General features: G+C 42.6%; 1 protein-coding gene across 2 annotated transcripts in view; it reads left to right on the forward strand.

Annotated features, from left to right (window-relative positions):
* SPHKAP (SPHK1 interactor, AKAP domain containing) overlaps positions 1-18,116 on the forward strand; it is a 125,066-nt gene that overhangs the window by 30,271 nt on the left and 76,679 nt on the right. For both annotated transcript variants that reach the window (XM_066280176.1, XM_066280177.1), the window contains exon 3: positions 5,287-5,389. In XM_066280176.1, coding sequence (XP_066136273.1) covers positions 5,287-5,389 — 103 coding nt within the window. The remainder of the gene's footprint in view (positions 1-5,286; positions 5,390-18,116) is intronic.

Genomic DNA, 18,116 nt, shown 5'->3' on the forward strand with positions numbered 1-18,116 from the left:
TGGATGGTGTTCTGACAGCCGTTCTTGTAATGTCCGTTGGAACTCATTTGAATGCATGCATTGCTTCTTGCTGCCATCTCTCCCTCATCCTGTAGCAGCCAAGAGGCTGCTTCTCTGGAGACCAAGGACAGCATCTTTGCAAATAGGCTAAAAATTCCCTCTCTGTCCCAAAGGCATGCGAACAGATTGGGCTCTGTTGTCGAGTCACCTACTGGAATTCACACCCATGTTACCTGGTCTAAAAGATAGACCTCTCTACATACAGTTTTGGATATTAGACATCATTGAATTGATTTCTAATGTGTTTCTAGAGACCAGAAGATGCTTTTGTTTGAATATTGGTACAGTGGAGTTGTCATGCCTGTTATCAAATAACACACTGATTTTAGTCCCACTGTGTACCTCTACTGCCCCATTTAATACTCACAATAAACAAATATACATATTTTTAAAATTTATTTGATAAATGCTGTACAGACTATGCATTAGAACAAATGGAGAGAGCCCTGAACACAAGCAAGACATTCAAATTCCCTTTCTTACCTTCATTTCCAACAGGATCGTTACCGTCTTATATGCAGAAGAACTTTCATACCAGGATATATGTGGGTAGACTTGCCCTTCCTACCTAGCACCTGACTAGCTCAGTAACTCTTAAACGTTTTTGTGTGTAATAAACACTGTAGCACCTTGTCTTCTTGAAGTCTTGTACAATATGCTTTGTGTGAAAACAAGAAATTTCTAGGGGTGATCTTTTCCTTTTCTCTGTGTTCCCATTACACCTTGATTTTGGATCTACTCAACTCTACTTTAGTTAAATGTGATTCCCTTCTAAAGTGATCAGATATTGTTGAACTGTTTCTATTCTGTTTTATATTGGGTCTGTCTCAACCTTACTTATTGTCCTGCCTACTTCCCACTCCCACGATTGCTATCCCTGTGAGGACACATGGGAGATTTTCTAACAATAGACATAAGTCTTGGGATGGTGTGGATGGACGTTCTTCATTAGATCATCAGAGCAGCCTAAGGACATAATAGCAATAGGACACGTGTTGTGTGGACCCTTCAGATGGTCTCCCTGAACTCCTGCACACAGGGACTTGACTGATTCCTATAAGGAATAATATATGATTTCCTTAATTCATGGGCAAAGTTATTACAGACCAAAGTTAGCTTGGTCTACGGTCCTGTCTTTAACGTGTAAATGATTTGGAACCTCACAATGATACCCTATTTGGTATTTGGGTAAAAATTGAACTATCCTATGGCCAAAAAGCATTCAATAGTTAAACTGCAGTTATATTCAAATTACAGTTACGACCCTGGCCAGTTGGCTCAGTGGTAGAGCGTCGGCCTGGCGTGTGGGAGTCCCGGGTTCGATTCCCCGCCAGGGCACACAGGAGAAGCGCCCATCTGCTTCTCCACCCCTCCCCCTCTCCTTCCTCTCTGTCTCTCTCTTCCCCTCCCACAGCCAAGGCTCCATTGGAGCAAAGTTTGCCCGGGCGCTGAGGATGGCTCTGGCCTCTGCCTCAGGTACTAGAATGGCTCTGATTGTGGCAGAGCAACACCCCAGATGGGCAGAGCATCGTCCCCTGGTGGGCATGCCGGGTGGATCTTGGTCGGGCGCATGCAGGAGTCTGTCTGACTGCCTCCTCGTTTCCAACTTAAGAAAAAAAAATTACAGTTACACTTAAATGGCAGTTTTATTTGTTGTGTTTTTTTTTTTTCATTTTTTGGAAGCTGGAAATGGGGAGGCAGTCAGACAGACTCCTGCATGCGCCCGACCGGGATCCACCCGGCATGCCCACCAGGGGGTGATGCTCTGCCCCTCTGGGGCATCGCACTGTTGCATCCAGAGCCATTTTAGCACCTGAGACAGAGGCCACAGAGCCATCCCCAGCACCCGGGCCATCCTTGCTCCAATGGAGCCTTGGCTGCGGGAGGGGAAGAGAGAGACAGAGAGGAAGAAGAGGAGGAAGGGGTGGAGAAGCAGATGGGCGCTTCTCCTGTGTGCCCTGGCTGGGAATCGAACCTGGGACTCCCTCACGCCAGGCCGACGCTCTACGCTGAGCCAACCGGCCAGGGCTTAAATGGCAGTTTTAAAAGTTATAGGCACACATTGTGGGAAACCTGTGAAAATAGGGTTGAAAACTCAGGCTTTTATGAGATTTTGCAAGTGATGTTTAGAGCTAAAGCATCACAGACTTTACCCTAAACATTTCATTTATAAGTGAAGAGACAGAGCCAGAAAAGCTAGGCAGTCCTTCCTTCCTTCCTTCTTTCTCTCCCTCCTTCCCTCCCTCCCTCCCTCCCTCCCTCCCTCCCTCCCTCTTTCCCTCCCTTCCTCCTTCCCTCCCTTCCTCCTTCCCTCTCTCCTTCCTTCCTTCCTTCCTTCCTTCCTTCCTTCCTTCCTTCCTTCCTTCTTTCCCTCCTTCCCTCCCTCCCTCCCTCCTTCCTTCCTTCCTTCCTTCCTTCCTTCCTTCCTTCCTTCCTTCCTCCTTCCTTCCTTCCTTCTTTTCCTTCCTTCCTTCCTTTCCCTCCTTCCCTCCCTCCTTCTTTCCTTCCTTCCTTCATTCTTCCTTTTTTCCTTCCTTCCTTCCTTCCTTCCTTCCTTCCTTCCTTCCTTCCTTCCTTCCCCCCTCTCTCCCTCCCTCCTTCCTCCCCTCCCTCCCTTCCTTCCTTCCTTCCTTCCTTCCTTCCTTCCTTTCTTCCTTCCTTCTTTCCTTCCTTCCTCCTTCTATTACCTTTTCTCAGTTAAGCAAAGGTAACATGGATGATAGATATCTTTCCATTTAAATTAAGCTCATTTTAGTTCTCTGTATGGCAGTTACTCAGAAAATAATATATAAAAATTTTAAACAAAACAGATTTTTCTTGAATTATTTTGTGCAGTTTTTACCCAAGTTGATGATCTATGATGTAGCACCAGCTGCTGTCATAGAAATAAGTCATCTGTAGTGATTAATAGAAATGCTAACAGACTACATTCAAGCACTGTTTGACTAATTTAGATACTAAAATGTGAAGGTTGTATATAAGAAATATAATGTTTATTTAATCAATCTATTTGGTGCTTCTTTTAAAAGAAAAATTCTATATACTGGGTTGAAAATCATATAAGGAATTATTAGATCATATTTCAAAAAGTGTATTTTAATGGATTATACATGTTCTTTGTGGTAAACATCAACAAAAATAAAATATGTAGACAAGATATCAGTACTTTATTTAAATTCCAAATTTTATTTTCAAAAGAGAACTCTTTTGATGTCTTTAAGGTTCAGGTGACTTTTTTGTATTTTATTTTTTTATTTTTTATTTTTATTTTTTGTATTTTTCTGAAGTTGGAAATGGGGAGAGACAGTCAGACAGACTCCCGCATGCGCCCGACCGGGATCCACCCGGCACGCCCACCAGGGGCGACGCTCTGCCCACCAGGGGGCGATGCTCTGCCCCTGGGGGGGGGTTGCTCTGCCACCCAGAGCCACTCTAGCGCCTGGGGCAGAGGCCAAGGAGCCATCCCCAGCGCCCGGGCCATCTTTGCTCCAATGGAGCCTTGGCTGCGGGAGGGGAAGAGAGAGACAGAGAGGAAGGAGGGGGTGGGGGTGGAGAAGCAAATGGGCGCTTCTCCTATGTGCCCTGGCGGGGAATCGAACCCTGGTCCTCCACATGCCAGGCCGACGCTCTACCGCTGAGCCAACCTGCCAGGGCCGACTTTTTTGTATTTTAATTGAGCTCAATTTAAAATCTCCAGTCAAATCATGAAAAGCAAGTTTGGTAATAATTTCAATTCTTACCAGGTCTTGAGGATGTGGAAATAATTTTGAATCTTTTAGAATACTGATACAACCTTGTGTAGAGACAGGCCCACCCAGAGTGGACAGAGAGGGGAAAAGGGGTAGAGAGTCTAGAATTCGGAGACAGGGAAAGGGACTACCCCAGCTCCCAGCCCAGAGATAGAAAGAGATGTCCCGATTCCACAGTGATCATCGCCTTTTACTGGTGGGCACCATTACCGTGATGTCCACCTTAAATTCACACAATGTTACGCATCAAATATATTTCCATTTCAAAAGAAAAGAGATGATCTGTGTTTTTGAAAGTTTATGTTTTTTGTTGTTGTTTTTGTTTGTGGTGCCTTCATGCCTTCTGATTAAAATTACATTTCCCCTCATTTAAAAAAAATAAAATCAATAAAGACAGAAAGACGGTCATTTGGCTTTTAAAACTTCTTGCTTAAGGAAGGATATTAAGAAGACAGAAACAGCCTCACAAATACAGAGGCCTGTCCCTTCCCTGCCAGGGGGAAGGGACTTTGAGGACTGGGTGACAAAGGTGAAGGGGTTAAGAAGTACAGATTGGGAGTGACGGCACAGACACGGGGACGTAAGTACAGCACAGGGAACATAGTCAGTAATAGTGTACTAACTTTGTATGGTTGTTGTGGACTGCAAGTGGCAAAAAGCCTTTGTAGATTCGAGGCTTAGCAAAAGGCTAAGTCCCACCCCCCACCTCCATATTGGCTATGAAGTATTTGCACCCACTTCACTTGCTTGCTTAAGTTGCTGGATTCAATTTACATGCCCTTCCTCTCACCCTTTGTTTGTTCAGATGTTGGTTGCTTTCGCTTTTTCATGGTGGGGGGATTCCTGTTTATGCCTCAGATGTGTAACTTTGTATCAAGGACTTCCTTGATTTGCATATGGCTATATAATAAAGCAAACTGGGGGCTATGGGGCACTCGGATATTGCCATCGGCATTGAAGAGGACTCCCGTTACCATCCTTTTTTTCTCAATGAGTCTATTTTCTTAATTCCGCACCGTTCTCCCTCAGGACCCAGAATCACGAGCTGCCACTGGTCTGGGCATGTGGCGCCAGGTGGGTACAGGACATATCGGGGCCAACACTTTGTGAGCTCTACGATTGTCCGACTCCTCCCCTGTACACCTGAAACGAATACAAAATACTATTGAATGTCAACTATAACTGGGAAATAAAATTTAAAGTCATAAAAAAAATAAAATTTAAATAAAAAATTTTAAAAATAAAGAAAAGATGTTAACAGAGCCCTGGGCTGCAGTTTTATATTCACAGTAGAAGAGCTCATCGCGGCCCCCCAGCCGCAGAAGTGCAGCCAGCAGGGAAACGGCAGCGGGAGGATTTGCAGCGGTCAGCCAGTCTGAAACGATGATTTCTGATCAATGGCGTAATTCTTCTTCCTTTCTGACCATGGAGGTGGCTCACTGGAATGTGTTCTCTTCTGTGTTTTGGGCACACACAGCCATTCGGAGTCACCACTGATGTGTGAGGTTGCGGCAGCCCAGCAGGGCGGCACCAGCAGCGCGGGGAGCGGCCCCGGGAGCTCCATCACCGCCTGCAGGAAGGTAAGCTCTCCCGCTGCCACCTTCGTCCCCCGCCCCCGCCCCGACTGGACTTCCGTACTCGTTTAGTCTGACTTTTCAAGTCCTTTTTCTGAAATACAACCAACAGAAACAACAGAATGGCCCGCCCTTTGTTTGCGATAACTCCTCAGGGCCTTAAATAACGTCATTCCTGGAAATGATCAGAGAACTCAAGCAGTTCAGAAAGGTGTGACTTGAACATTGTGAGTCTGCAGGGCCCAGCACCTCAGTTCGGAACCTCCTCTCTGTCCCCTGTCCCACACTGAGCTGGGGGGGACAGCTTCTCGGGTCTCCATTCAGAAAAGTCTTGACAGGTTTTGAATGGCTCACCTTTTATAATCTTACACTCTGAAGCCTATATCTAAGAAAAACTCAGGACTATTCTACTTTTGCTGTTTTCTTAAAGAGAAGGGTGTGTGTGGCTTATTTATTAGGCGAAACAAAGTTGCTTGTCCGCGACTATGGACTTCTGAGACCGCGGACGGACGTGCTGGGCATTATGCTGAGGGAGATAAGCCAGTCAGAGGAAGACAGGTACCACACGGTTTCACATATATGTGGGATCTAATGAACAGACTAAACTAACAAAATAGAGTCATAAATGCAGAGAACAGACTGGCAGCTGTCAGAAGGAAAGAGAGGGCTGGTGACACAGGTGAGGGGATTAAGCAAAAAGAAACAAAAACCTCAAACAAACAGAAACCACAAACCCAGAGACACAGACTGTGGTATGGTGATTACCAAAGAGAGAAGGCATGCGGGCGGAAGAAGAACTTGACTTTGGGTGGTGAACACACAATACAAAGTATCGATGATGTATTATTGAGTGTGCTTTTGAAACCTTTATAATTTTATTAGCCAGTTACCCCAATAAATGTAATTAAAAATTTTTTTTATTCTGGTAAATCTTACTATGAGACATTTGCCAGAAGTTGTTATTTGGACAACATAAAATCATCTAATTTAACAACTTCATTTTTCCAGCCAATTCAACTTAAGGCCTAGAGACTTAAAGTAAACACCCGATTGTCCACCCGATGCTTTGGTCGCTATTTGGTGCTGAATTCCAGAGGAGAAGGTGCTTCTTCTCATCCAAAGTTAGAGGAAACTACACTGGGTTACTATATACAAAAGTTAACTTGTAAAAAATATTTAATGATGTTGAGACAAATGTTGTTACTAAACATACTGTCTGTGTATAAATGCACGTATACATGATGAACATTATATATGTATGTTTATACCTACTTATTGATCCCTACACACAATTAAGCAGCCTTATTTATTCTTCACTTGTATGATATTTTTCGGTAGTTTTCAAGTACCAATGAAATGAACAAACATCTGCATTAGAGAACATATTGATTATAGAAAAGTCACATTAAACATAATTTTACACAAGTATATATTTGAATACATGCATTCATAACCCAATATAAAAACAGATCTAATTAATTAAAGACCCTTATTTTCAAGTGTTATATAATCTATTATTCTTTCCCCTCTTATAAAATTCTTGTAGAAGAGTCAATGCTACAAATTTCAGTTTTTAATGCTGAGCACTGAGACACTGTAAGTCAATGGTTCTCAACCGCTGCTGTAAGTCAAAATGATTTTGGATTGCTCATAAAATAGCGAAAGCTACAGGCCTCCAAGCCCACAGGATATTCTGTTCAACTCTGTAACTCTGAATTATGAAGTCCTCACCAGTTGCTTTGTATTCCACAAGGCTAAACAATATTTAGTAGATTCTAAATTTTAGATAAGCCTATTCCTTCTGTGCCGGGGTCCAGCCCTGGGGGGGATCCAGGGGTCCCACAGGAGGAGACGGCGTCAGCGAAAATCAAGTGAGAGCTGAATTCTTTTCTTTCTCTTTATTCTCTGGTTAGCATTTACTGCCAGGCATCTCTCTCAATGGCTGGTCTAACATTACTTTTTATGCACACACACTAAGTTACAATCACATGGTATTTTGAATACATCATTGTTTTAGTTTCACTATGGTTACATATTTCTAGATAACAGTTAATTCATATCTATAAGCTACAAATCAGGTGGTAAGTCATTCAAAGTATAGTTATACAATAACTTGAATAGTAATAACAATATTGGTACAAACTTCTAAAAGGTTAGTACTAATTAATAACTCTATTTTACTGTTGTTGTGAGTCAAGGGTGCAGAGAGAGATAGCAGACCAAATCATCAAGGACTAGCAAAGGACCACCGCTTGCTCAGGCAAATAGCCTTGAGTTCATGTAGTGTCCTAATTCTTTTTTCACAAGGCTTGCTTATTTAAGAAACTAACATAGCATTAAGAGTAACTTTTACTTAAAGATACATAGAGTGCACCTGCAAGATAGCTAGTAGCAACATAATATCAGAAGGCATTAATTGCTATTGCTGCTATGAATCCCACCACATTCCTCTCCTTATTCTTGGAAAATACAAAAATCTCATGAGAATGTTTTACTGAGAAAAGCCCGGCAACTGCCTTCAGTGACAAAACAAGTCTTTTAACAAAACATTCTTTACTTGCCAGCTGCACTCCTATCCAAGGCCACGCAACAGGCCACTCTACTACACTTTACCTAAGATTCTAATGTCTAGTTAAACTTTATTCATTTACTATATTCATATACTAGTTAAGTTCTAACTTTATTTTTTCTAACATGAGTAATAAGAAGAAATTCTTCTACAAACTTAACCCTTTATGAGGGATATCATAGCCAGCCTCCTATATTTATGAGCCCAGTTCAAGGGGCTTACAGGCTTTTCTGTGGAACTTACACCTTCTGTCTCATTTCCAAAGAAATTACTACAAATCTACAGGGAAAGCACAGTACTATTATCCCTGTGCTACAAATAATAGCACACACCCAGAAAAGGGGGGATATAAGGCCAGATTAATTCAAAAAGGTCAAAGGGGGAAGTATTGTTGTGCCTTTCCTTTGCGGTGACTTTGTCACCCCACAGCCATTGGTCTTCTCTGCTGTGACTTTGTCAATCAGCAGTTTTTGATCTTCTTCTGCTGTGACCTTGTCAGCCAGCAGTTGTGGGTCTTCTCCTGCTGTGACCTTGTCAGCCAGCAGTTGTGGGTCTTCTCCCGACACTTCTGGTTAGAGTCACAGAGGGATTTAAAAGAAGGGTTAGAGCCAGACTGCCTGAACTGGACACCCAGTTTTATTACTACTAGTTGTGTGATCTTGAACAAATGACGTTTATCAGGATACACACATATATTGTGTACTTACAATATGTTTACAAATAAGAAATTACAATATAACCTCACTCCACAGTTATTTCCAGAATAACTATTAGTACATTGAACTATATGAAATTGCCTTTATTACAGATCAGACTGGTACAATATTTGGCAATTTCATATGGTTCAACCTAAATACCATCAAAACTTAGTAAAATTTTGGACAGGACTATAAGGATAGATTATAAATGGCAGCAGCTCTTGAAGAATTTATGGTGTTGTCTGGGAAATGAAACTGGTTTCTCACGTGAAAAGTCAAACAATAATTCAAAAGTCAGAAGATAATTACGTTAAGATAACTATAGATTAATAAAGTCAAGATAGCTAATGTTAAATTATAAAAAATATTATGAAAGCTAGTATTATAGGCACTGAAAGCTAAGAACAGAGGCAGACCCTGGACCTACAATAGACAGCAACCTTCAGCAGGGAAGTGGATCTTAACTTGGACTTTGGAGTATGACTAAGATTTGAATGAGTAAAAAGAATTTCCACCCAAATTTAGGAAGAGCTACTATAAAGTAATGCAGGAGAGGTCAACACCTTTGTGTTTTGGTAGTATATTTTTTTATTTCTCAGTCCATTTCTTTCATTTCAAACATTCTCTTCGGCTCACAGAATAGCTGCATTTAGAGACAGCTTAGTAGCTACACATGGCATTCACCATACACCACGGGGGCTCTCCTGGTTTCCCTTCCTTTCAATACAGTGGTCAACAATGGTTTCTTCTTTGTATCTAGAGCCTAGACCCGCAATAAAAAGAGATTGATTATCGACTAATTTAATGCTCTATTTTATTACTGCGGGATGATTTAAATGATCATGGATCAATTCTTTTAAAAACCTTTTTTATCACAGATAATGGGACTGGGAAAGTGAGGATGGTATGTTTATAATGCACATATAATGGACGTTCTGGACAAAAGAGGCAAAAAGAGCAAGGGCAGCTATATCTTAGAAATAGCCAGGCTGACCTGCTAAATCACTGCCTTCGCATTCAAATCACCTTCAGGGAGAGTAACATGGATAATTGAAATCCATTGATAATTCCCCAAACCCATTTCATATAATAGCTTCATCTTCCTCCCCATTAAATCTTCTTATCAGAACTGATATTTTAGTAAATTAACCAGTGGAAGAAATAAAACAAGGGTCCAAAAGATAATACATTAGTTGGATAATCAGCTTCTAACAAATTGCCAGTTGACTTCCTTTCTTTTGTATGCTTCATAGTGAATCTTGAAGGCTTTTGGGAATCTTATGCAGATCAATTGCTTCAGTTTCTCTTTGCTGTTAAAGAAATATGGTCATCCCTGGCTGGCTGGCTCAGTGAATGAGCATTGGCCTGGTGTGTGGATGTGCTGGGTTCAATTCCCAGTCAGGGCACACAGGAGAGGTGCCTATCTGCTTCTCCACCCTTCCCCCTCTCCTTTTTCTCTCTCTCTTCCCCTCCCACAGCCAAGGCTCCATTGGAGCAAAGTTGGTTCAGGCACTGAGGATGGCTCCGTGGCTTCTGCCTCAGGTGCTGGAATGGCTCTGGTTGCAATGGAGCAACAGCCCAGATGAGCAGAGCATCACCCCTTAGTGGGCATGCCAGGTGAATCCCAGTTGGGCGCATGCAGGAGTCTGTCACTCTGCCTCCCTGCTGCTCACTTCAGAAAAATACAAAAAACGAAGGAAGGGAGGAAAAGAGGAAGGACGGTCACTAAGTCCTTGGAATCCGTGGCTGTGAAAAAGCTTTAGCATCGGGAAAGAGACATTGGTGGACTTATTTGAAAGAGAAATTCCTTAGTATATATTTTTGCCAGGGAAGGACTGGCTTTCCCTAGAACCAAGAGGACCACACCGCCCTATATCAATTATACATGGCCTTGATGTGTCGTCTGTAGTTTGCTCCCGAAGTGCTCTGGTATGCAGAATACTTTCTGTGGTTGTCCAAGCTCTAGTTTCAGAATTATCCTTGCTCTCCCATCTCTCCTTTTTCTAATATTAGGAAAGTTATCCAATAAATTCACACTGAGGTGTTAGTGATTGCATAGTGTATTATAGTAATGACACGTAAAATCCGTTTTACTACTACTACTGCCGATGAACTAGTGCTCTTGCCCCCTTCTTTTAACTGGCATTGATAATGGAGCCTATTGAACCTGGACATGACTTCCAAATCCTGCCCGTCACGAAGCTCTGAGCAGACAAAGTCAGTCCATCCAAGCTGGAATGTAAGCTGACCTGTTTATCACCCTAAGGTAATGAGCACCCACCAGACCCAGGGGATTTTATTGTGTGCAGTATGACTCTCTGAAACAATGCCTTTAAAATGATGGGATTTCGCCTGACCTGTGGTGGCGCAGTGGATAAAGTGTCGACCTGGAAATGCTGAGGTTGCCGGTTTGAAATCCTGGGCTTGCTTAGTCAAGGCACATATGGGAGTTGATGCTTCCAGGTCCTCTCCCCTTCTCTCTCTCTCTCTCTCTCTCTCTCAAATGAATTTAAAAAAATTTTTTTTAAATGATGGGATTTCAAAACATGACAAGAGAAAAATGGGACAGAAAGAATTGCTGGTGGGGAGTGGAAACTAGAGCCTCCTTGAAGTGTGTCTTACAGATGTTGCCCGATGTCCCCCTCTTCTTATAGAACCAGTCCTTCCCATAGGACGACATAGCCAATATTGTTAAACTGAATAATAGAATTTTCCATTAAATAAGCTATAGGCGCTTAACAAATGTTCTCCTTTTATATATGTTAAACACTAAGTGAGAAAGGTCCTCGATTCTCTTTAAAATGAATCAAAATTTTTTCTTTAGTGTGGCAGCTGGATGTCATGTAACAAACCTGAACTCAGAATGTAAAGACTTGACTTAGATTCTAGGTTTCCCTTCTTACTGTGTGGCCTAAGGCCAATGACATAACCTCACATAACTTCTCTGATCCGCATGTTGAAGGTCAGTGTGTAAGCTGTTATCAGTTGATGCTCAAAAGTTTTTGTTGATTCCAAATAAATGATCTTTATACAGGGCAAGCTTCACTTAAATAGAATTTAAAAACTAATTTAAGCACAACACACAATATCCTCTCATTACTGGGTATCTGTTAGATTTTCCTCAGCTTTGAAAGCATTTTAGTCAATGTCCTATCTCTACAATAGCTGGGTATTTTCAGTCCATTCTTTACTTCAAAGCCTGAAGATTTGCTATTTGGGATATAGTCCCTGAATAGGTTTTATGCAAGGGAAGAATTGTTGGAGAAAAATCAACACCCCAAATATCTTCTTTTTATTGTCATGTTAGAGAAATCCACCTTAAACTTGGACTTATCAAAGGCAACAGACTGGAAACACTTCAGGATTCCAGAGGCCGAGTTTGCCATTAATATGACATCTGTCAGCTCTTTGAAGTTTCAAGAGCATTTTCTTTGGCCATGACTGGCCTCCTTTAAACTGACTTCAATTTGCTATCAACAGTGGCATAGGTATATCTAAAGAATGACAGAGTGGATGTCCCTCAATTTTTCCTCTTATTCTGTAAAGTACACTTTCATCTCGGCCCATCTCTTTTTGATGACGTGTAATTAACTAAGGCGTTTTGATCGATGTGTGCGGGCATGGGCATACAAATCGGGAGACTCTTAGACCAGCTGACCCCTGTCTCTGAAGTCATTCTTATCAGTCAGAATTGTATTGCTCTTGGCCAAGAGCCTCAAATTTCAGGAAGCATGTGATGAAAAATCCCTGTAATATTCTGTATTTGTAGAAGCTGTTTCCTTAAAGGAAGGAAGAACTTTAAAAAAACAAAACTGAACAAATAAAATTGATAATAAAATCAGCACAATATTTACCTTTTGGTGGCAGGAAGACTCTAGGCTTTTCCCCTTGGAGCATAAAACACCCACAGCTCTGTAAGCACCCACTTTGGACCAAGCAGACTGGCAGTGGCCCCAGAGCCCAGCTTCTCCTGCCAGAGAACACCCTGTCCACATCTGTCAGATGGCTGGGTGTCCTGCGTGTGGCCATTCTGTAGGAGTAATCAGCGGCATTGAAGAAGCAGGGAGATTTTTGAGGAAAGAAAGAGAACTGGCTTAGTAGAAGAGGTATTTGAAGAAAGCGAATCCAGTAGGTCTAACGGTGATCCGGGGAAGACTGGAATCTGGGACCCCAGGAGAGGTGCACCGGGTGTGGATGAGGGAGCCGGGAGAGGGAGGTGAAACCTGTGTACTGTCCACGGGAGGAGAGAGAAACCAACTCGGGGGAGACGCAGGGGGGAGTGGAGACCTGTGGGACTCCATGGCAGTGCCATTTAAACAGAAGAATGCATTCCGATTCTTCGGGCCAAGATCTCCGTGGGCGGCGGTGCCAGGAGGTCATTAGGAAGAGAGCCCGGGAGAGAGGCGACAGAAAGAAGCCCATGGGTTCAGATTCAGCCCAGTTGCATCTCAAGAGTCAGCCACAAAATTCCCTCAGTGGGGCTGGAGGACAATTTCCTTGACTGCTTATGGACCCTCCTGTAGGCCCTGAGACAGGCTGACACCTAGGAGCCGTGGTTGCAGCGGGTCACAAGGACTCTGGAGGGGACTAACCTCCTCCACCTTCAGCAGAAACGGGTTCCGATGCTGAGTGTCATCCCCTGCCGTGACAGCGGCCTGGTCCACGCTGGACCACAGAGGCGGGGCTGCAGATGCGAGTTCACTCTTTGGAAAATGCCAATCCGCTAGTCCTAGGTGGGCACCTTTGTTTAAAACGATCAGTTATGGCTTACTCTTCAGTGTGACAACGACTTGGTTTCTTATTCCGAAAGTCAGTGTATCCAAGGACTTCTATTCAGGACGCCGCTCCACCTCCCTTCGCTGCCAACAATGGCTACCTGGTGTTTAGGATTCCAGTAGGCAGGTCTGGCTCTGTTCTGTTCTCTACCGCTCGGTTCTTCGAGCATCCTTTTTTGCTGTAAAGACCTCCTGGAAGCATCTTGCAGTGTCTTTTCTTTTCTTTCTTTTCTTTTTAATCAAAAAAGAGGGCTCTGAGAACCCAAAATATCTCAGAACATTCTGTGGAATTGAGAGTGATATTGTACCATTGGACCTGGGCAAGCCATCTTTTTTTTCCAAATTATTGCCATTACCCCAGACTTTTATGGAATGTACTAACTATCTCTAGCCAGAAATGAGAAAGGCCTAACATTTTTTTAAATACGTAATTTGGCACTCAATACTCCCCTTTCTGTTTGGATATTTAAAGAAAGACTTCCCTAACAGTCACCTGAGGCATTCTCTCTTTCCTTTCAGCCCGCAGTCTAAGAAGCCCTCTCAGCTTCGTAGCCTGGGGTGGACACTGTGTCCACCAGTCCTCATAGCACGCTTCTTTCCTGCATCCCAGCAGGCTTGCCCTTCTGATTAGAGTGCCAAGTTTGCAGTCCTGCCAGTGTCAGAGTGGGAAGGAAGGACATGCCAGGCACACATGAACAGTCCTCCAAAGGGACCCTCTGGCTCATGAACCCCTCAGAATGGGCCCCTCATCTGTGAGCCTGCGTTTACTGGGCTTATCTCTGGGTTTTGAGAATGATACCCATAGACCTCTACAAGGACTCAGATTCTTCAAGATGCAGAGTATCCAAGAAGCAGGTACATCCCTTAGCAAATTATGTGTCCATTTGTAGACAGCCTAAAAGGGGTTATTTCCAGTAGCTTCTTCCAAAGAAGAGAAAAGACTATGAGAAATGAGAATTGCCACTTTCTTATCATTGCCAAAGGCAAGAGGCATGCACTAACATCCAAGTGACCCATGGCCATTAAATCTGCTTTCCCTTCATCCAGTGGCAAATCCTGCACTTCCTACACTTGGCCCACCTACACAAAATCATCCCAAAGCAATGGCAGGCTTTGATGCACATCGCATATTTTCCTACATGCATCATTTTCCTTACATCTAGCTTTATTAAAAAGCACATTCTCCTCGTATCAACGTTACAGCATTATATGGATTCTAAAGAGCAATCAAATGGCAATTAATCAACTGTTCTCTACTTATATGTCTAACTTGATTCAGTTTAAACCACTGCTGACCATTCATAAATTATACTGTATTTGCATTTCCTGAGTATCTCCGTTGTTTTTTTTTCTGTAACTCTTACATTTTTGTGCTTGAGACTCCAACTCAGTTGTCGCTTTTGTGTGGAGAGAGCTCTGACCAGCTTCCAAAGCATTCCTCAGCCAGCTGGCATCTGTGCGATACGGCAGAAATAAACAAGTGTGGTTGGAAGCTTCCAAATTGTCCTTGGTGCTTAGACCGTCCCTGCGACTGCACTGAGATGCCCTGCTGTTTTCAGGGTACACATAGTTGTGTGACACCAGAAAGGCAGGTGGCTCCCTGGAACTGTCAGTAAAGCTGCCTGGTTCATTCCTTGCCCCATTAGGGTGCAACATGGCCCAGGTCAACAGTCGACGAAATCTTTAAATGACATGCATGGGAACATTAATTTCCAAGAAGAGAGCCTAGCTCTTTAGTGAACTAGTAGATTATAGCAGAGGGTATGTGCAGGAAAATGGTTGGAGGTAAAGCCTGGAAAACACCTAAATTGGGTATAGCACAGTATCCTAAACGTTGGAGCTTAATAAATATTCATGAAGTGATTAACGGGAGGGAGCGGAATTGGGATCTGTCTCTTAATGCTAGGCCTCAGTTCTGCAATAATCCCATAAAATTGTGGGCTTGCCAACAGCAAATATTGCCCTTCTTCCTATTTCCCTGGGTCAAGCCACTTGTCTCATAGGACGAGAAGGTAAAACATTCATGTTTATTGGGTCAATTAACCAACTGAGAGAAAGGGCCTGGGAGAGAGTTACGTAACGTCAGTAACCGTATTCATAAGAATTCGACAATATGTTAACATCTCAAATACTCAGATCCTCTGTCCATTTATTATTTCCGATGTCTACTCTAAATCTCTCATTGTGAGAGATAGCATCATCTTCAATTTGCCAGTGGGTAAACTGAGTCTCTAAGAGATTAAGTGACTTGGCTCAGGCTACACAGTTAATTGATGGAAAAAAGTGGAACTTGAAACCTTATATCTTCAAAGCTTAGGTACTTAGCCCTCATTTTGATTCCAGTGAACCTGGGGGATGTAGGGGCTCCAGAGTAGGAGAGCTGGAGAAAGAAGAGAGATGGTTGCGGTGTGAATTGTTTGGTCCCTGTGTGTGTCCAGCCTTCCCTAACCTCCCTTCCCCAGTACCATCTGCACCCCCTTTACTCACTGTCATTACACCATGTTGAATTTCTCCATAGGACCCACCTCAGTTTGTAATTAAATATCTATCTCAACGCTCCTTTATTTACTGTTTAGCTCCCTTGCAGATTTTTTAAGTTCTGCATTAGTCTATTGTGTTACCTGGAGACTAGCCCGTAGTATGCACTTAAATGTTAAATGAATTAAAGAAAAACTTAAACTTTGAAGAACAGAATATAAAACTAGAAATAGACAAAGCGGTATTCCAGATGGCACAAGACTAACTAGGAGGATTGTTCTGCCGTTATCTGCAAATAGGAGAACCAGGAAGCTGGTTTTATTTTAAGGACTGAAATTAGGGAAGGGAGGATTTGGGTTTAGACGCGAAGAGTCCAAGGAGATAGTCATAGATCCAAGACTCACAACTAACAGGGAGAAGTATGAAAAGCCGACCTCTAGAGACAGGTTAAAGCTGAAGCTGTAGACCAGTGAGTTCTCCCTCCAGGTGGTAATGAATGTCCTGAGAGTCAGGGAGCTCTCCCAGGGACATGTCTGGGGGAGTGGAAAGAGTAACAGGCTGAGGCTCTATGGCATCAGAGAAGAAAAGCTAGTTAAAAAGATGGACATGTCCCCTCCACCCTCCCAATTATCCGGACAACTGAGATGCATCTTTCAAAACTCTGGTCAAGTACAAAATCGGTTACCCCTCCTGCAGGTGGAACTGACCACTGCAACCTGGGTGCTATCTGACCTGGGTTGCCATTGATCAGAGCACCTGTGGTCTGTATCACAGTTCTGTGAGTGCTTGTTCTCCCTACTAGAGACTAATTTCCAAAAGACAGCTGTCATTTTTATTCATCCTAATATCCTCAGTGTAAGACATCAAAGAACTCAACAAACCTTTGTTGACCGAATATTGACTTTAGGAGATCAGAGAAGCGGGAGGAGAAACACAAGAATGGAGGTCACAAATAAAAAAGGAGAATTTGTCCACTGTTGTGCCAAAGTTGAGAAAATGTTAAGATGGCAAACATCGTCTAAGTTGTACTGTGGTCTCATAACAATAGTTATCATCCATCAATTGCCTACTCTGTTAGGAGGTTAGCTCTTTACATATTTGTTGTTATTTTAGCCTTGGAACAACTTTGTGGAGTGGTTTTAATTGTCCTCCTGTAATAGATACAGAAACTAAGTCCCACCAAAGTTAAATGACTTGCCCAAGGTCACTCAGGAAATGATAATATTGGATAGAATTTCAGTTCTGCCTCCAAACCTCTGTGACTAACCATAAGTTACTGTTTTCGCCAATCTAAGATACTTTTTAAAAAACTTGAAGGCAATGCTCAGCAATGTTTAGGGTGGTATCCAGGTTACTAAAAGTCCATTTCACCCACCTTCCACTATATCCTTGGTCAGCAAACTGCAGCTTGCAAGCCACATGCGGCTCTTTGGCCCCTTGAGTGTGGCTCTTCCACAAAGGGTACTCCACCCTAATTAAGTTAATAACAATGTACCTACCTTTGTAGTTTAAGTTTAAAAATTTTGGCTCTCAAAAGAAATTTTAATCGTTGTACTGTTGATATTTGGCTCTGTTGACTAATGAGTTTGCCGACCACTGCTCTGTATCAGTACTAAATTCCCACAACCTGGTTCTCACTATAAAAAAGGAAAGTGTAAAATAGAGCAGAAAGATTTTTTTTTTCCTTTACCAGTTAAAACAATCATGAAATTTTTAAGAGAAAACGTGACATTTTTATTTCAAACTTGAGAATGCAGGGCACGTTTATTATTAGCTCTTCATCTGAAATAAGTGAACTTGCAACTAAAAATAGCCAATAAATAAATGAGTCCTTGAGAGCCTGGTGAGTGTTATTCTTTCCCCCTTCAGAAAGTGACACACACTCTCAGTGGGGGGGGTTATATTCATGCCGCCTCAGAACCATTAAATTCTCAAGCACATACTCTTCCTTCCAGCATTCTTCTTTTCCTGATGGTTTTTCTAAACCATTAAGTCAAAAGCTTTTCACAGGTTACAGTGGCTTTACATATGATGCTGACTGGTTTATGGAAGCCTGCATTTTTATTCTTTTTTACTTATTTGGCTCTTACTGTACTTGGGAAAAGGGAGGGGAGGGGAGTGATTGGAGGAGGGAGGGGTGAATTACTGGATGGTCAGTAGAGAAGGGACCTTCAGATGACTTACTTGTTTATAGAGGATAAACTGAGGCTGGT

The sequence above is a fragment of the Saccopteryx bilineata genome, chromosome 5, assembly GCF_036850765.1.
Source record: "Saccopteryx bilineata isolate mSacBil1 chromosome 5, mSacBil1_pri_phased_curated, whole genome shotgun sequence".
Lineage (NCBI taxonomy): Eukaryota > Metazoa > Chordata > Mammalia > Chiroptera > Emballonuridae > Saccopteryx > Saccopteryx bilineata.